Raw genomic sequence first — 21,075 nt, forward strand, 5'->3', positions numbered from 1 at the left:
GCACCAAGGATTTTGACAAGAGGCTGAGAGGGGCATCGTAGCCACACTTTCGAGCAGAACAGAAGTTGCATGTTGTGGCTCGAGGCGAAGGGGTCTAACTTGAGAAAGTGCCCATCTGGATAACATGCTACTGAACATCTGCTGATCCAGCTCCAATTTGTCAGTGACAGACTTCCTGCTGAGCCAGTCTTTCTAGGAATTCAGCTCACTGACAATAGATCCCGCTTTGAATGACTCCTTTTGATCTCTAACAGCAATGAGACTTTTTCGACCTCCTGGCTCAGCAAAGAACTCCAGGTGTCTTCTTATTTGTTTACATAGGAGTTATATGTAGAGCTGCTTCTGATATGAAGGAGAATCTTTACTGCCTTGACCTTCACAGTTTTTCTCTCTACATTGTTGAGCAGGGAGGAAGTAATCAATTATGGAGTGGTATTCCTGGAATTACAACAAATTAATCTTTCCAGATCATCTACGACTTCCAGCAGCCACTGAAAACACTATAGCCTGCCTCCTATAAAGGAGAATGAGTATAGAAAGAAAACCTGAGTCACCTACTGTGGGTGTCTAAATTTGGGAGTTGTCATAGGAATTGGAGCTGCTACTTCTAACTGAAATGTCAGGACATGTTAGCTGAAATGAAGACTGATCAGTGCAAAAGAATAAAGATAGAAAGTTTTTCATACAGTGTTCATAAGTACATGTTTATTACATGCATGTGATATTACAGCTTCTTCGGTTTCCAGATACTTGATTCTGACTGTTTATATCTGACGTTGGTCTATATATGTACAAGATCAGAGGCCAGAAAAGCAGTGCTCCATTTCCTCCAAAAAGAGCACCTCCATGAGCTCCTGAAGACTTGAATGCAAAATGCTGACATTACTTCACTTTTATTTCCAGACATTTCTTTTGTTGTTACTACTACTACTACTACTACTACTAGAGAGTGAAAAATTCTCAAAGAGAAAGGAGAGAGACAGTTATAGTCTAAGGGATTAAATACAAGATTGGAAACCTGCCTGAGCTCTTGGGGAAAAGTCATTTCACTTACTTCAGTTTCCCAATCTATGAAGTGGGGATAAGACATCCCCTGCCTACCTAACAGGGTTGTTGTGACGATTGACCAATTCTCACTATAATAACTACAACTATGAGCTAAATATATAATTATACTTCTGATGAGAAGCACCAATGTCTGCAATCCATGACAGAGCTTAGGGCAGCAGTCCTACGCATTCACAAATTAATTCATTTTAGACAAAAGCAGAACCACATGAACCACATGATCTGTGCATTATCTCAAAAGAAATTCATTTGCGAAAGATCATTTGAAACTAAATTGCAGAGGTGGGCTAAAACTGTCAAAGATAAGACCAAAAATAGAATTCTGACTACAATATACCATTACTGAGAGGGGGTAATCTATTAAAAATTGCCTTCCAGATAACACCTACCCCATGTGAAGGGAAAAAAATATGTTCTCTTCTTCCAAGTAAAACTGCAGGTGTTTTATCCTACTTCCTTATCAGTGACACTGAGGTTTCTTGCCTCCTTTCCTCCTCTAACCCTTCACCTGCTCCAGTCAACCCATCTCCTCCTGCCTCATGATATTCCTTTTGCCCACACTCCATACTACCCCTTTCTCCTTAACCTCTCACTTTCATTAGGTTTCTTTCCCTCAGAACACAAGTGTGTTATGGTCTCCCCGATCCGAAGCAAAAGCACCTCCCTCTCCAACTAGCAGCCCATCTCTTTTCTCCCCCTTCACCTCTAGATTCATTGAATGTGCCATCTACAATCGTTGCCTCAAGTTCCTCTCCCCCCAGCTCCAACCCTGACTTTTTACAATCTAATTTCCTCTCTCTCTCTACAAGCTACTGAAAAAAAAATCACTAACAATCCCTCCTCATCCAAATCTCAGAACCTCACCCTCTTTCACCTCTTGGCTGCCTTTGACATGGGTGCTCAGAACCTCCTTCTTGAAATCTGGTCATTTGGCTTCTGTGACTCTGCCCTTTCCTGCTTCTCCTCTTACATCTCTGGTCACTTCGGTATCTATTTTTGTGGAAATCCCACAGAATTCTGTCCTCAGCCCACTCCTCTTCTCCCTCCATGTCTCTTCTCTAGGTGACCTCATTTTCTCAAACAGCTTCAACTACCACATCTTTGCTGATGACTCTCAAATCTGTCTTTCAACTATCTGACTTTCAGTCCTGCATTGCAGCCTACCACTCTAACATCTCTTCCTGGCTGGCAACCGAAACTTAATGTCCAGGCCATGCCAAAATCTTGCTGTTTGTTCCTCCATCTCTTTGTCTACCCAAAGAGAACTCATCCAAGTCCTCATCATCTCCTGTCTCAACTATTGCATACTCCCCTCTTTGGGCCTTCATGACACCACTTCATTTTCCTTATGTCCATTCAAAATGTTGCTGTTAATATCATTTTCTTGGTCCATCATTCTGACTATGTCACTTCTGTCTTTGAGTCTTTCACTGGCTCCTCCTCCAGCACATCAAATAGGAGCTTCTGGTCCTTACCTTTAAGGCCTTTCACAACATAGCTCCTCCTTGCTTATTAGTATCCAATCCTTTCTACATCTATTTAGCCAGCATCTCTTGCCTATTTGACTGCTTCTCCCTCAAGTACCGCTGACCTTTGTTCCATGCTGCCCCTTATGTTTGGAACACTCTGCCCAAACCCTCTTCTCCAAGTCCCTCATCACGACCTACTTCCACCATGATGCCAGCTAACAATGGGTATAAAGATGCCCTGTATGATTTCTGATGTTTATCTTATTTATTTGGCCTGTGTAAAACATGTTCTTATTAACCTTTCCCTCAACTGCCTGCTGCCATGCTTTCCAATTGTTTGTTATTTCCACTTTGTAAGTCTGTCTTATTTAGATTGTTGGTAAACTCTTCACATCAGAGAACTTCTTTTATTCTATGTTTGTATAATACCTAGCAAGATGGGGCTCTGATCCTGACTGAGGCCTCTAGAATTCCAGGTGAAGTGGGAAGTCCGTGCACAGAGGTCCTGTGGGACTGGGCCCATTGTCTGTAGATAACATAATACAAAATAATAATAATGCTATGTCTAGTTTATTCTGAATGTGAACAGCTCAATTCATGAATAAAGCCTGAGTAAGAACAGGTCTTAGCTAATTATTCACCAATTGCCAGTTACAAAAAAAAGTAATTATTTTTCAGATTAAACATGCAAGATACAAAACCAAATATAATGTAAAAGCACTTGCCTGTGGTGCTGAAGTTTTAAGTGGTAATTTATTTTGCAAATTTAGAAGACCTCTTGGGATACTGCTGCATACACATTTTGTCAATATTTTTAATATTTTAATTTTATATTAAAGGAAAAGGTTTGTTGCTAGGAAGGTAGGCGGTGCTGGGTATCAGAGGAAAAGATTGGATGCAGCTGCTGAATCCAACAGAGTTTTCCAGCTGACACTAGTAGATACTTGGCCTGCTCCTGCTCACATTTCCCAATGAAGTCAGTGACAAAACTCTCATTAACTCCAAAGGGATTTGGCCCTCTGTTTGGAATGTAAACATTTGCAGTGACGGAAGTAGTTCAGAAAAACCATTCCATTACATGTGTCCTTAAAAAAAAAAAAAAAAACACCTAGATTTGTATTCAATGATTGTTCCCTTACAAAATGAGACAGCTTGCATGTTGCAGATTTCTCAGCACCTATACATTATCCTTAATAAAATCTTGGTTAAAAATGTTATTTAAAGCAATTGCTTCCACAGATAGTTTCCAGAAAACTTCTTGGTTAACACCCATTCACCAGGCAATGCACTGTATAGAGGAACAGATTGAGGCTTGTAATGAGCTCAGCACTACTGTAACTACACTTTAGCAACATATGTTCCTTTCTGAAAATAAGCACAAATTTTAACAGTGAGGGTAATTAACAATTGGAACAATTTACCAAGGAGTGTGGTGGATTCTCCATCACTGGCAATTTTAAAATCAAGATTGAATGTTTTTTTCCAAAAGATATCCTCTAAATAAACAAGAATTAATTCAGAGAAGTCCTACGGCCTGTGAATCTAATATTTCTTTCATATAGTACAGACAAGGAGCCTCTATGCACAGAACTCCCATTGATTTCACCTAGAATTGTGTGTGCAGTGGGCTTACAGAATCAGACCCAACATTTTAACACAGATATTATATATGCTATGTAATTAACTATAGACATTTGATAGGGTGAAGCCCAATAAGTCATCCCACCCTCCTTTCTGTCATTGCCAGAATGTTCCCTAGAATACATTTTATAGAATGCTATATTGCCACTTTGTACATCTATTTTAAAAGTAATAGTTTCCTGCAAGGCCATGTCTTGTTTATATCTGGAATTTGCACTTCAGAAAAATAATACGTATTAAAACCATATATGTTGCATGCATTGCACAAAAAAGAAAGAAAAATCACTTACTCGCCTAACTTTGCCCAGATAGCCAATGCTACTCTCAGTATAACTTCAGACCCTTCAAAGAATACTGAATCCCAGATCTTTAAAACTGTATGATTAGGAAGGCATGTAGCAAAGAGGGTCAGGAACCACTGCATTGTGAAGACATTGGTAAGTGGGGGTTCAAAGCCTCCTAAAATGGAAAAATTAAGATAGCAAGTCATTCACAGTTCATTATTCCCCAAAGTTACTTTACAATGTTGTGCAAACTGGTGCAGTGCCGCATTCTGAAGACTGCCAATAGTTCCAGTGCCTCTGCTGCTGCTCAAAGCTTTCCCAGTCTGCCGCTGTCCACAGGGTTCTGAATAACAGCAGTGAAAAATAACATGGCGAATCACTCTGCTGCAGTATAGGAAAACTGAAGCTATGCCTACACTAGAGACCTTACAGTGGCACAGCTGTACCGATGCAGCTGTGTCACTCTAAGATCTCCCGCGTGGCCACTCTATGCTGACAGGAGAGAGCTCTCCCGTTGACATAATTAAACCACCTCCAACGAGCAGCAGTAGCTAAGTTGGCAGGAGAAGCTCTCCTGCTGACATCGTGCTGTGCACACAACCACTTATGCCCCCGAAACTTATGTCGCTTAGGGCTTTGGGTTTTTTTCCACACCCCAGAGCAACATAAATTTTGCTGACATAAGTGGTAGTGTAGACATGGCCTAAGCAGCAGCAGAGGTGCTGGTGATGTCTGTAGATTCCAGAAGTTAGCACCACTTAGTTAATACCCATTTCATAGTTGGAAGGAGGGTTTTTTTGTACCCTGCAATCACAACAGCTCGATTAAAAAAAAAAAAAAAATCTCAAATTCTGCAGAAGTTGATGACAATTGTCAAAAAAAAATCTCCTACTTGCCCGATGGGGAGTGGTTCTTTTAAGTCCTGTCTATTGTATTAAAATCCTAGTGTCCTGCCTCAGCAGACACAGCTGTAATTTATTTGGTTTTCCTTTTGGTTTGCTAGCAGTTTCATAAAAGATTTAATCCTTCAGTTTGGAATTCTGAAGTTTCACTTTGTGGTGCCTGGAGCATGTTTCATGAATTTTGGTAGTGTGGATTGATTCATAGGAGATCAGCGACGCTCCCCATCACCCACCAAAATTACTTGATCACCAAGCCAGCAAACATGAATTAAAGGCTTTTTGTTTATCTGTTTTTATACAGTTCAGGCAGCCATTCACAAGACTATCTCCTAGAAGACTCATTCTTTACAGGGGCCGTCATAATGTTCAGGTTTGGAACTCAAGGGGTATTCAATTGTAGAATAACAAAAAACTCGATCTTGTTAAGGAAAGAACGTTCTGAGGAGTGTTACACCTCGGAACTCAGAGTGCAAAGCCATTTTCAGATAACAAAGATCAATTCTCAGATTCAAGGACATGTTACACCCTATGTCACGAGGCATCCAATCAGAAAAATAACAACTAGACATGATCCACTGCCATGAATCAGTCTTCCCACAAGAACAACATAATTCCAATACAGATTCCACTAAGAAACTGAAGAGGACATCAAAGGCCATGCAATTAGGCAAAGAACTTTCCAGGACATCAGCTGTACTATGCTATGTGATGTGGTATTGTCAGATACCTAATTTATGGCATTGTCAACCCAATTCTGTCCACAGCTACTTATGGGGCTAAAGTATCTCCTCATTTGCTTCACTTGAGAGAGCTGTTGGTTCAAGATACGGTCACCAGTATAAGAACCATCTCCTATCATGTTAACTATGTTAGTCAATTAGTAAAAGGTCAACTGTATTCTTACACAATTTTTAAAAATGTTGTTGTTCTCAAAGTTTTAATATATACACATTTAAACCACAGTGTTCTTAAAACTGATGCTCAATGAGGCAAATGTGAAAAATAATTCAACACCATTTTTGTTGAACGCACCTCTACTTTCCCTATTTGCAGCTCTCTGAAGCGTATCCAAGTGCTGGGACAGTTCAGGAAGTTTCATTCTTAAAAGATCTCGGAAAACAGCCATATCCACAGACAATGCACGAAGATTATTGACAAAATAGCTATCAGGCAGTACTTTATCGATTAGGTAAATCATGATCTGTAAGAAAATGAGAAAAAGAGCAGTCAATCATTTAGGATTGGTAAGAGAACAAATGATCTTCCAAGAACAGCAAAAACTCCTACTCTAAAATATAAAATGCACTAACATGTTCTATTCCACTGAGCTATAGCTTAGATACGCTGGCAAGATGTGCCTTAGGTATCTGATGTTTAATTCTATATCTTATAATGAAAGAAGGCAACGTTACTTTAAGCATCCGTAGACATTCCAGGTGCAGAGCACCTGCAGGATTGGGTCCGAAGTGTCAACTCTTCAACAGCAGCTTGCACTGCTAATAGAGGAGTCTGGATAACTTCAAAAAATAACAGGATGTAAAAGACTGAGATCAGTCTAATAGAAGCCACACCACACAATAATGGAAGTAATATTCTGTTAATCAAAGCCAATTTTTGATACTTCTGTTGTTGTATGTGCTAGTGAGATGCTCTGAATTATTTAGGAAATTCTTAAATCCATTAAGTCTGTGCTTTTTAAATGTCACAAATGGAAGACTTGCTATCCTGGTCAGCATCTAAATTACTGGTTATGTATGTGATGCTGCTCTTTAGAAAGCACTCTTCCTGCATTTTAGCTGGCGTGATGGGCTATTGTACATTGCACTTCATCATCTCATTATACAAGGTAATAAACTGAGAAATATAACAATGCACAGCTCAACAAATATGTTTAATTATACAAAGAAGGCAACTATATTGACAATAGTTCACCAGCTGATTATGGTGAAATATTTAAGGATTGTAAAATGAGACAAATATAATTGCTACCATCTCAATGGAAATTGTTATATGCAAGTATTTAAAGGACTGATATATCACCACCTGCCCTTCCAATATACATACAAGATGTTTTTGCACTGAACGACTATGTCTTCCCTGCCAGTGACTTTTTAAGCATTTATTAGAAATTTTTACACTTCTACGGATTTCATAGAATTAGCAGAAAAAAGTGTTATATGCAAATAAGCATGACATTTATTTTGCAGCAATTCATTATTTTTGTCTGCATGATTCTCAGAACTACCTTTATTCTTTCTTTGCAATATAATTAAGAGTCCCTTATTTCTCAGAATACATTTATCAGTCTTCTGTTTGTATTAGGATTTTTTTCTCCCTTGTGAAAAAAAAATTGTGCCTTATTTCTTTATCCTGTTCCCAAGCTTTTGGAACAAGTAATCTAATAATATGAATTAGATCTGTAATAAATATCCTTGCAGTTCCGCTAATTTCTTAATACTTCAGTTGTAAAGTACTATATTTAACAAAGCCACATGCACAATGGGTTCTATTTACATAATGGATATTGCTTTAAATACTCCGGACATGAAATAGAGAGCTAGAAAGAAAACAAAGCTTTTTATAAGACTTAAATATCCACTTCTGCCTACTTCGTTGACATCAGAAGTGTTTAGGGGAGGGATTTTTTAAAATAGTGATGTACTTTATTAGCATCCGGTGGTACACTTTCCAGCAATTAGGATATTTCTCACTGGTGTTCAATTCTGTAATTTCTTCCCCATGCCAATCTGTTGTTTAATCTGTTTTTATAAAACCTTTTTAGTATTTTTTTTAAACTAGATGAATCACATGTGTGATTTTTTTTTCACACAAACTATGGCACTCTTACCCATCATATCCATTTCTACTTCAGTTAGGTTAATTTAATTTACAGAATTTATAAGCAGTTTCTATCTGTATTGAACCGGAGATTTAACATTAACATGAAGAAAAGGAGTACTTGTGGCACCTTAGAGACTAACCAATTTATTTGAGCATGAGCTTTCGTGAGCTACAGCTCACTTCATCGGATGCATACTGTGGAAACTGCAGAAGACATTATATACACAGAGACCATGAAACAATACCTCCTCCCACCCCACTCTCCTGCTGGTAATAGCTTATCTAGTGAAGTGTCTTAGGAACTGCTCCTTTAATAAACTGGAGAACATGTGGTTGTCATAAAATAAGAGATTATAGTTGTAAATTATTGAGGCAATCACATAAGGCAATTATGTGGGGAGAAAATTATACAAGGCAAATTTTACTCCATGATATATATTGGAACTGTTCTAATATTTTCCTAATGTTACAACTCTGTCTCTATAATAAAGCAACATATAAGATATCTATCTACAAATGTATATGTGCTGGACTTTGACTCTGAGAGCTGTTATTTTTCCCACAGTTTCTAAGACTTAAATATATATAATAATATCTAGAGCAAGTTAAATACCACAGTATCTGAGAGAGTCATGATCTCCTTTAACAATTCAACCCCCCTGGTAAACTCCTCATTTACATGAACAAGCTGTATTTTAGGAAGGTCATGCATAACACTGGCAAATCTTGGTCCTGGTGCCCTGTAGCAAGGCAGGCGTCAGTTCTGTGGCTTGGACTCTGGAAATATAGCAGCAGCAGCTTTAACTTAAAATTGGAGGGTTCTAAACAACTTAAACATGGAAATGAGTAATACACTCAGTACAACAGACCCAGGCTAATTATTTTGATATTCAATTCTACTTACTTCACACTGATCTCACACTTTGTTTTGAAGTGCTGCAGATTTTTGGACTGACAACACACAAATTCATCACAGAAGTTGTCAAGGAAAGTTGGAGGCTCTGGTTGCTAAGAAAAGGGCCAGTTGGTGCTTTGGGGGCAGTTTGGGATTGGATGAAATTCTGGCTCCACTGAAGTCAATGGGAATTTTGCCATTGACTTCACTGGGGCCAGGATTTTACCCATTATCTGGGTATTTTTGCAAAAATGGTCATCAGTGGACGTTAACAGGAGTGACATTTAAAATGACCCATTGAGATGGATCAGTTCTCTGTGAGCTGCTGTTTTAGGCTGTCTGCAAACGTATGCATTGTTTACACTAAGTTCACCTTTTAACGGTAATCCTCACGATCACAAGGGTTAGAAACATAGCACACAGTTTTACTCACTTTCAGGGCATCCCCTTCATTGCCTTCCATTACTTCTAAGATGAGTGCAGCTAGTATATTAAAGCCTTGGCAATATCCAACTGATTTGTTCCATCTAGCATAAGCCAGCAGAACTCGTTTCAACACGACTCGGTCCTGCTCTGCCTCCTGGCCACAATAAGAACTGCAACCAGTTCGGTGAAGATCCTAAAATAGGAAAGATATTTGAGATGTTCTCCTATTCCACTCCCTTACTTTTTGTCTCCCCCATCCTGCCAAACACACACACAATTATGTTACCACTGTTTGAAGAGATTAATTTTTATTTTAAAATGTTTAGCTGATTGAAGGAATGAAGTAGTTTGAGCAAAGGGCTGGAATCCAAGAAAGCCCTGAGTTCTAGCAGGAACTGAGCCACCAGCTCACTTGACCTCCTTGTTCCCGATCAACAGAGCAGGAAAATTGGGTGTAAAGAAGACCTGTAAACCAAATGGTGCATCTGAAACTAACCCAGATAAATAAATTACCAAAAGAGATGCCAGTATCTGATTGTCCCTGAAATATCAATAAGGTTACAAGCTATCTTCAAAGAGATAAAACATAGCTGCAAAATTATTTTTAAAACGTTCTCATTTGTAAAGTGCTGTTTACTTCTGAAAAATTATCAAATCCAGAAAAAAGTGTTAAAAGAAAGTTGTACCCATATCTTAACCAGAAGCCTAAAAGAGAAATATTACATATCTCTTTTTTTCAAACACTTTTCTGCATAGAGAACGAATTACAATGTGAATTTTAGTCAATGGAATATCGTGATTTATTGCCCCTATAAAGTATGGAACAAGGTACTAGAGTGGGTGGTTGTAGGCAACTAACATTAAAATTAGCAGCTGCAATTTCAAGTGCAGTTCTAGAGCTGAATATAAATGTTATCCTGTTATACATATTATTTTCTAAAGACTCTTTTTAACACTGTGCTTTAGCAAACCATTAGTCCTTTAGACATTAATAGTGCATTCTTTGTAATTGCACTTTGTGTTAGCAAATGAATGAAGCCAACATCTTTTTTGACATGCAAAGAAAAAATAGGAATCATTTGCATCAAATTGCAAAAATATTGCCAGACTCCTTATTTTTTATGCCAGCAAAAAACACATTGTTCTGGAGGTTGTAACTCATTTGTGAGTGAAAGGCACAAACATGTATAGCACTTTTAATTTTTAATAAGGCACTGTACAGGCAATATCTATAATTTAGAGTTACCAAGTCTGGGTACTGTTTTTCAAACAAATATTCAGAAATGTAAGCATCATCACTTAGGTATACTGGTGCTAAAGCAAAGATGGATTTAGAAGATATTCTTTTCATGAAATGATCAATGTAAAAAAGACTAAGCTGCAAGACACTAGAGCTATCTAAACCATAATTTGAACTATGATGTTCTCTTCCCAAAATTGGCTCTTATTTTAAAAAGAAAAAGAAATGACACAACAACTGAAACACATACAGAGTGAAGGACATTTCACTACTGTACGCTAAGTGACAATAGGGTCATCTTATTACATCACAGCACGGTTGGATACCAGCAAATATTTTCTTTATAGAACACAAGGTCCACCAAAACCTTAATCAGAAATTTGCTAGATCATTATTAATTCAGCAAGTATAATCCTCAAGCGAGCACGCAAACATCACTTTATATACCAGAACATTACATCATCTCTAGGAGGTCTAGAAAGTTTCTTTACAAACACAACTAAAATAACTCTGGGCTACTAACTTTATATGACTGACAGTACAGTATACAATTGAGAGAATGCAGACAAATGCAATTTACTGAAGAAAAAGATGAATTACCCTATAACAGCTGGTCGTCTCTCTGCTAGTAGATGCTAACAAACAAACAAGTATTTTGCAAAAACTCTCTCTCCAATACAGGTTCATATTGTACCCCCAACATCTGTGCATAGAGGGTCCCCTCCATATGCAGATCTCCCCACTCTCCCAAGTGGAAGAGAGGACTCAGCTTCCTCCCTGGCACCACTCCCCTCAGGCTTCTTCCCAGAGCCAGAGATATGAACTGGGGAAGGACAGGAGACTGGGTGGGCTAGAGGGGCTGTCTCCCAACCAGCTCCACAGACTTTGGGTAAATATATTATCCAGCCCCAGGATATATTGTCTTTTCCATGTCACCTTCCCAACTGCTGCTAGGGTAGCACATGACCAGAGGCAGGAGACCTTTAAGGGACTGAGTTGTAAAGGTCCAGGATTTCTGCATGGACGTGCCTGGAGATTTGCAAGGTTTAGGGGCAAGTGATGTGACCATTTCTGCAAGATGGAGAAAGAAGCAAATGGGCCCCTCCAAATAGGACTATGTGTGAGGACCTCCAAATAGATCCTCATGGAGATTTCCTCCCCCGGACCAACTTTGTGTGTTGGGAGGGGAAAAACTGAGCAGATGGCATCACTGGCAAAGCAAGAGCAAAATGTGCCTTTCATTAACCTTTCTCTCCATTACTTCTCTCTGAAAAACAGGAACGCTGGAGGTGGAAATCAGGCAAAAAGAATTTTCTACCAACAGCAACAGCACTGAAACAAATTATTTTCTCGAATTTCAACAATTAATATGCAAGAATGCCCAGAGGAACAGTAACACTTGGCCAATAGACAAGGAGAAGTAACTTTTAGGAATGCAGTAGCAGAAAATTAAACAAATTCAACACCTCCCAAAAAACAATTATTTATTTTCCACTGAGAAATTTTAAAAAAATTATATTTTATGCACACAAACATATCAGCCAAAATGCCAATTACCTTTACAATCTGAATGCCCATGGAGTCATCATCAGGATTACTTCTGTCATTGAAAGTGAAGCGCATAGTTTTATCCCAGTCAATTGCTATACTATGTAAGTAGTGATCTGCTAGGGTCAGCCAAACCTAAAGATACATACAACATGACAATAAGATGCATTATTCGATTCCTATTTTAAAATAAGAGCAGTTCATACATACTGGTATGTAATTCTATGAATCTCACAAGTTCTAGCCAGATGTGATTTTCCTTTAGATACAACAAATGCAGAAGGAGGAAAAGAAGAAGGATATAAATCTTTTCTGTGTCTAAACAATTTCTATATAATAAAAGCGATACCCCTGCTTTCTAAAATGCAATAGATGGCTCAGTCCTGAAGGTGTTACTCAGGTAGAATTCCTACCAACTTCCAGGGGAACTCTGTGTGAATAAAAACCAAGGCCCCAGTCATTTCCTGAGGATCCTCCATGTGACTGTCTTCCGTGCATGAGAAGAACTGAGGTTGCTAGCTATCTTCACAGCACTATCTCCCACAGACAAAGGGGTCAGGAATCCAAATGTAATGGAGAGTCTGATCTGCAAGACTGGTAAAGGTAGGGCCAGGTGTACTGCTCACATCATCCCTTCCACCACATGGTAATCAACAGGGAATCTGTTGAAAAGATAACACAGCCCCAAGCTGCCCATTCCACAAACTTCATGCTGGAATGATCTGCTGGAAAACCTGCAAGAGAAACCTTGCAGAATTTCTCTCCCTGATAGCTCTCTTTGGGCAAGGGAGGGTTCTGGTTTTGTTTTGTTTTTTTTAATACAAAGGAGCAGGTGATTTGCCCCAGAGTAGGGACTTCAGGGTTGGATCCAAAGAATTATTTGGTTTATACTAAGCTACTGTGCCTAGATGGGTTCATGAACTGTTGGCATCCAGATGTATTTTTGAAACATTAGCCTGGTTTCAAGCACAGGGACTACATACATAGCATGCTCTGAGGCAAATCTGTGACTCTAGGCTAGTATACAGCCTATGAAGTTAGGAAGAAAATATGAATTCTGTAAAGAAATGCTGGACTTTAAACAAAGATACAAGAAACCTTAGAGATAGGGATATCATGGTGAACGTCATTTTCTCTAAATGATAACTGGATGAGCCCATCTTTAAAGGGGAGATTTCTACATCCACACTAGGAAAATAAAATCAGTGCTTAAAATAGCGGAACATATCAGAAGAGCCCACAGGTACAATGCAGATTCAGAACCTCTTTGCTAAGTAAGTTTTGAACTCCCACTCCGATTTGTTGATTATTAACAGGCTAACAGATACCAATTTAGTAAAGAGCATTGGTATATAATTTTACCTAATTCTAGGCAGGGTGGTAGGCCACAGCATAACAATGGTTAATAATGACAAAGGATTGCTTTGCAGGAGGGTGGAAGAAATGGTGTAAGGGAAGGGGAGTTGATCTACATATTCCAAATGAGAAAAGCCATTCCCACACTTCCCACAGTAATAAACACTTAAACATTCACCTACAGCTCTCAGAATCACAGATTCCCTGCATTTCCCCTCTCCCACACACTACAGATCTCTGGTGTAGAGGAACGTACTTGTGCCGCTGCTGCACCTCCACACAGCATTTGCTAGTCGGGAGAGCAGTAAAATGAAACTCCACTGATGCTTGCTGGTTTCATACTCCATTTCTGCTGGGCCAAGAGGAAAAGTGTCCTGTACGAAAGGAGCAGCATGGATACTGTCCTCCACCTGTGCTGGAGAAAGTTTAACCTTTGCCCTGGCTCTGCCCACCCCTATCAGCTGAGGAGAATCTCTCACTGGGCTGGAGCAGTGTAGAATGCTTCCTTCTAGTTCAGCAGAAATGGGAAAGAGTGTGAGGGAGGCAATGCCAGTTTCATTCCACTTGCTCCTCTGGCTAGCTAAACAAGGAGTGCATGAGCAACAGCATAGATATGGTCTTGGTGAGGGGGAGGAAAAAGAGCCTGTACATTGCGTCACTCTTTGCAAAGTTTCACAGAACAAGTAACAGAGCAATAGCAAATGGGTTATTAGAGGGGAGGAGGGAGAAAGACTTCATTATAGGGAAGAAAATGACAGCTGAAAGACTCCAATGTGATGCAAATGGATTACTTATTAAAACAATTAGGGGGGAATGATACCCCTACGATTGTTTATTTTATTCTCTCTTAACCTGAAAGAGCAAATGGTTTGGGTTGGAGGGATAGGGAATGTGAGACTATCCACCCCGGTGAGACCTAGGTGAACTATGGTTTTAAACTGAGTTAGGATATTAGCAGGAGCAATAGGCCCAAAGCCTGTGACCAAAAAGAATGAGATCATGAGAAAGAAGAGTTGTATTAAACCTGTAGTGACCCTGTGAAATACCAGTCTTATCTTAAGGTTTGGGCTGAAATAATAGAAATAAAACACAGTTAACTGGGCATCATGTGCAATAAATAATTGGCTATATGAGAAACTACTTCATACCGCCTTAGCTAAGGTGCAATAATTTGCAGTGACATCACTTGTTTGTTAAAGGGTATAAAAAAGTAAACTTTTCAAGGGTTCATTGCTAATACCTGCCGGACCACGTTGGGAGTCGACCAATATGGGTCTAAGCATCCTTAGCCCATTTGTAAGTAATTTTGATCAAATGCCTATAAATATTTTGTTACTGTTTGGCTGGAGTAAATTGCTATTATTTAGGCTTTACAGGCATGTTTAGAGTAATTGTTATAAATACCATTTGCCCTTTGGATTTAATAAAAGAATTTATGGTTAAATTAGTGTCACGGTAATACCCTTCATAAATAATAATAATAATTCCAAAAGGGAGTAAGAAAGGCAAAGGAGAAAGATCCCAACACACAAAAATTATATTAAACCATGTATATATCTTACGTATGTTTTAATCCTTCTGTAGGGTTGCTTGGATGAAATTGAGGCCAGAATATGTCCCACATTTAGTCAATGTTCAGCTATTGGGAAAGATTCATCAGCACAAACTCTTGGTGTAGATGGAGTAAAGTGATAAAAGCCAAAATCTGTGCTGGTACAGCTTACGTAAGTTTCAAGAATGAGCAACACCACTAGTGTAAACAGCAGCTTTGCCTGTCTGTGCAACAGTGCAGCTCCACGAGTGGCTGGTCCTTGACAGCTTTGAACCAGCAAAAATCCCCAGTGCATACAAGCCTAAGACTCTCAAATTCATACCATCTCTAAACCACATGCGATTGCAATTATCTTGTGAAGTGTACAGATCTACCTACCTTCCTCCTCCACTCCTTTGGTATTCCTGTTGGCAGTCTGGCCACTGCTTTGAGAGCATCATACCACTAAAAGGAAAAACATCCAGCACAGGAAACATATGGAATTAGTTTAATTCAGAAATATGGGAATATGTGCAATACTGCAAGTAAGAAACATTAATTTTATTTCCCATGTTTAAGAAATTAAATGCCTAGCCATAGGATGGACCAGTGCCTAGAGTTAATACAGAAACCCTAATTAAAGGCAAAATATAATCTTATAAGACTAATACTTTATGTATATAACAAAAAATATAAGACTCTGACATTATGAGAATTCTGAGATGTCAGAGAAAACAAAGAAATTGCATTACAATTTCCAAAATGTTAGTTGGAACAAATCTTTATGTAGTGGCAACTAATATACCCACATTAAGATACAAAATAAAGCAATGCACATTTCAAGTAACACAAGTACACTGAAAAGGAAATTTTAGTCTGCTAAAAACAAGTGGAAATAAATGAAGTTACCTGCTGAAAACCATTTTGACCTAAAGATGGTTCAAGAGTGAACTTCAACTTTGTATCAACCCCTAGAGACAATAGTAAAACAAAAGGGAAAAAAGACAAACCAAAATCATTGGTTTACTATTTAGAAAAGGAAAAAATTAAATCAAGTCAAAAGAAAATACAGAATTCTAAATTGAACTACTGTATGTAATTCTAAATGACTGCATTCTATTCCTGTTTCCATCAATTCCTGTTTTCAAAGCAAACTGAAGGTGTATGTTAAAAAGTGTACATATAACGCTTTAAAAATGGAATAATCCCCTGTTCAGTATATTACTGTTGTTCAGCATAACATATTTTGCTAAGATCACTACATACTGAGGGATCCCCTACGTGGACATTGTACACTCTGCGCACATTGTGAGAAAGTCAGAGCTCTTTTCCATTACCACAGGTTTTATAATACATAACCTGTTGTAATAGAATGTTATATAAATAAAATAAAAACTTGTTACAATGGAAAAGTCCACAAGATAAGAGAGGGAAGGTAAAGAGCTCTGACATTTTTATAATTTGAGCACAGTGTTCAATGTCCATGTAGGGATTCCTCAGTATGCAGTGAGCTGCATGACCCTTAACAAAGTATCTGATGCTAAACCACAGTAATATACTGAACAGAGGGGATCATTCTGTTTTTAAAGCATGATATCTATATATAAAAATATAAAATAGCTTTTCTTTCCATATGCTTCAATTTATGGATATTAAAACACTGGATGCTCATTTTTATTTTGTTACATTAATAAAATCAGTATATTGCTCAGTATGTAATATTTAATAACTTATCCTTTATCCATATTCTGTTTAAGTTTGGCTAGTACTCCCATTTAAACTTAAGAGTTTCTTCTGGCTATAAAAGCAATTACTGTTAATTAATCTTTTTAATATAGATGACACATTTTTAAAATGCAAACTCAGGTGTGAGACTAGGATCTCAGGCTTGGCCTGTAATAGATTCTGATTATGGCATCTAGACACACCATAATATATATAATAATACATATAATCTGATTTATGTCTGTATGTTAGATTAAATCAGTCCTCAATCATTCAGAATGTCGCTGTCCAAAACCAAGGTGCTGAACAGTCCAATATTTCATTCTTCACATTCTCTTGCACTAACTGATATCAGAGGAATGCATACAAAAGAATAAAGCCCTTCTTAAAGAAATTTTTCCGGCAACATTTGATTAATGGCACCATGTGTGCTTTGTATTTAAAATGTTTCCATATGAAGGTTGTCTTTCCAAAGATACAGATTCATGAATCAACACTTTGTACATAATTTTTATATCAACGTAAAGAGCTCAGTGCTGCAAGCTGCCAAATGCCTTAAATGTAAGGTAATTCATCAGAAACACTCCACATTTTACTGGATTAGGCCTTGTGTGTTTGGAAAAAAAAAAGTAGCGCCATTTGCTAATGCTTGGTAGTTAAGTTTTGACAGTATTTCCATATGAAACTAATTATGAGGTGTTTAGAACCTGACTGGTGGGGGAAAGGTAGTATACAAAGGTTTAGACTGAAAGCAAAGTTTAAAAAAAAAGCAAATCTACCCTAGATTTGGCCATTTAAAAACTGTATCAGGGAATTTACCATTTGGATGCTTTTATCTGCACTGTTCAGCTAATAACAGCCTGGGTTTGGGGATATTAAAGCATTTGTCCATATTAATATTTTCAATACCTTAAAAAAAAGGAGCCGTTTCTGAACATTTTGGTGCTTACACCTTGCAGTAACTACTTATTGGGATTCACTTCCCACCCCCCGGCACTCAAAAGGAGCCCGACCACATTTGCTGCAAACACGTGTCAGTTGAACAAAACAAGGTCTCATCCCTAAACAGTCTATTACTGAGTACAGGAAACAATAAGGACTTACAGCAATTTATGTAAATTCAGGCCAATAGCTAGCTGCAACTTTTGTTAAAGTGTAACTCCAGGTGACACTTTAAGGTAACAAGTTCTGGTATCAGCAAAAGGTAGATGGAAGCAATAGCCCTCCAGAATAGTCATGCACTCTCCCCCAACTGAGTACACAAATACAGAAAGCATTCCAGCTTTCCAAGGCTTAAAGACCCACCTAATACCAAGGCCTCTGTATTCCTGCAATTTACACAAGGAAAATACCTCTAGCAAAGCCAGCCGGGAGTAGAGAAGGGTGTGTCTGGACAAATACAATCTTGAAAACAGGCAAAATGTTATCCACCTGGTGTTTGAACCTCAAGATCGAAGACCCCAGACATGGCAGCAGATACAGTGGAGACTTGTTCCAAATAAATGAGATCTAAGGACTCCCAGATCTCAACTCACAAATATCTTCCAGATGATGGCATAGAATTAATAAAGGTGTGATGTCACTAGGCAGAAAAGAGAGACTGCTGTCTGCAGAGTGCCCAGGGAGATACACTGACATGGCCATCCTGAGTTAGACCAATTGACTGGGCATCTCTTGAAGATTAATTAATGATTTCTTACCATATTGTTTTGCCTTATATAAAAGAGCCACAGATCAAAATTTGGAGGCATAGAGTAGGCGTCATCTCCAAGGTGAGTGTCAGAATGAGGCCTGCCCGGAACCCTAGCAATCCGCTCACTAATCCACAGCACACCAAAAATTGCTGTAGAGAAGCCGTTTGATGTAGGAGAATCTCCCCCTCCACAAGTTAGTCAACCAGAGGAAAGCTGCCGCCACATATCATTCCAGTAATTTTCCACTGTTAGGACATCCATCCTTTCAGGAGTCCCAAAACCTAGTACAACCCTCCATTTTCTGTCTCATGAGCATCTGACACACACCAGGGACATCAGCTACTTGAGCACAGAAAGATATAGTAGCCAAGTAAGAAGTCTTGGTGGAATAATCAAAACCCCCATTCCTCAATTTCAGCAATGAACTACTCCACAGGGACAGGAGTATTGGAGTATTGGACCAAAAGTTTGGGAACTCTTCAGTAGCTCCAAAGGAAGGATGCACAGGAAAGTTGTGTGTTATGACCCCCATGTTCTTGCGGGCATGGATTAGTCAACTAGTCTTAACCCACCCAAACATTTCCAATCCAATCACCACAGGGTCTGACTGTAGCATAAGAGCAGATGCTGAAATCTCTTCCACTGACAGTGACTGAAAGTGAACAATGCTAGTATCAACACCTAGCCTGTACCTAACCAGAAACTGATGTTACGTCCTAAACAAAGGAGGAAAGGCCCTACAGCAGCTGGGCTCTCAAAATTTAGTGATGCAAACTACAGTCTAATTGTTGGTTCAAAAACAAAAAAAAGCTATGCTGTTTTGTCCCACAACTTGTTTTATAACTTATATTCACCCATGTAAGGGGTAGTGAAAGCAGAGTCCAGAGCAATCTTTCATGCAATCCACTACCCTAGCAACCACCGCGCACACCAGGACATAATGAAGTATGCAATGAAACTGGCCCCCAGAGGCTTCCCAATACATACGGATATCAGCAGATACATACAAAGCCAGAATGAGACCCCTTAAGTTTATTCAACAATGAGGCACAAAATGTTCAAATCCTCCCTGATCTCCAGGATGATGATATGGTAGCAGGTAACCCCAGCTATGGCATCACTGGGCTTCCTGCTAGCAGCTCACTTTGGGACTACGGAAACTCCAAACCACGACCTAATCCACTGCTAGATGTGAGACGGTGATGTGCTTCTGGTATCAGCTCCTCTACCCTGTCCTGGGGATGAAGGATGAGTGTCACAGCTGTAGGCAGGAATCTCTGTGCAATTTATCTATAAAGCTTGACAGAATAATGGCAGTGTCTCCAATATTAGGAGGCTACTGCATGAGCTGTGTCAGCTGGGGGCAGGACCCACAGAGCAGCTGGGACCTTGGGGCATATTAAAAAAAAAAAATGAAGTCTGTGTCAAAGAACCCTATTTTTGGTAACCAGCAGCCGTATGAAACAGGTTATCCCCAAGAACTTTACAATGTAAATATATTAAGCAACTACTTCTCCAACATAACCAGAGACCATCCAGAATTGCTCTCAAATACAGAAGAAATTTGCTTAAGTTATCAGCTTACTCACTTTGCACTTGACTGCTCATAAGGCACATTGTATATACACATGTAGTGCAATGGGAAACTCTGCACTTTGCACAGAGCTATGTATTCCTTTAAGTTTTAATACTCATTCATGAGACACTAGTTAAAAGTAATTATGTTACAGTTTTACTTCCTTTATGTTCATGATAACCCGCAGACAAATTAATGTTTCAGCTACAAATGATTAAACATCTATTATTAAGTATATGTATTTCTAGTATTTTATAAAAATAAAATGATTTAAATATTTATATTTTCAGTGTTTTATAAACAAAACAAAATTTTGGAATCAAATAACTGAGTCCCCTTGGCTTTCTAGTAAGCTGCAGATCCACCTTTGTTAAAGGCCACCTTGCTTAAGAGATCTCATTTTGCTGGTCCCCTGAGCAGCCACTTAATAAAGGCTTTGCTTTATTTGAAACAAAGTAGTTTCTAGGGAAAAAATAGATGCAAAATTTATGACTGCCCCTTTAAGAAAACAGTCTTCTTTGTAAAAAGAAAAGGAGTACTTGTGGCACCTTAGAGACTAACAAATTTATTTGAGCATAAGCTTTCGTGAGCTACAGCTCACTTCATCAGATGCATTCAGTGGAAAATACAGTGGGGAGATTTATATACATAGAAAACATGAAACAATGGGTGTTACCATACACACATACACACTGTAACGAGAGTGATCAGGTAAGGTGAGCTATTACCAGCAGGAGAGTGGGGGAGGGGGGGACGGACCTTTTGTAGTGATAATCAAGGTGGGCCATTTCCAGCAGTTGACAAGAACATCTGAGGAACAGCAGGGGACGGGGGGGAGGAATAAACATGGGGAAATAGTTTTACTTTGTGTAATGACCC

At 38.8% G+C, this 21,075-nt stretch overlaps 1 protein-coding gene across 5 annotated transcripts in view; it reads right to left on the reverse strand.

Annotated features, from left to right (window-relative positions):
- The window catches only part of TBC1D30 (TBC1 domain family member 30), an 86,256-nt gene that overhangs the window by 19,334 nt on the left and 45,847 nt on the right, over positions 1 to 21,075 (reverse strand). For all 5 annotated transcript variants that reach the window (XM_037887269.2, XM_037887262.2, XM_043548376.1 and 2 more), the window contains 6 exons: positions 16,111 to 16,172; positions 15,601 to 15,666; positions 12,324 to 12,449; positions 9,534 to 9,719; positions 6,397 to 6,565; positions 4,469 to 4,637 (listed from right to left, as the gene is read on the reverse strand). In XM_037887269.2, coding sequence (XP_037743197.1) covers positions 4,469 to 4,637; positions 6,397 to 6,565; positions 9,534 to 9,719; positions 12,324 to 12,449; positions 15,601 to 15,666; positions 16,111 to 16,172 — 778 coding nt within the window. The remainder of the gene's footprint in view (positions 1 to 4,468; positions 4,638 to 6,396; positions 6,566 to 9,533; positions 9,720 to 12,323; positions 12,450 to 15,600; positions 15,667 to 16,110; positions 16,173 to 21,075) is intronic.

Source organism: Chelonia mydas, chromosome 1 (assembly GCF_015237465.2).
Source record: "Chelonia mydas isolate rCheMyd1 chromosome 1, rCheMyd1.pri.v2, whole genome shotgun sequence".
Lineage (NCBI taxonomy): Eukaryota > Metazoa > Chordata > Testudines > Cheloniidae > Chelonia > Chelonia mydas.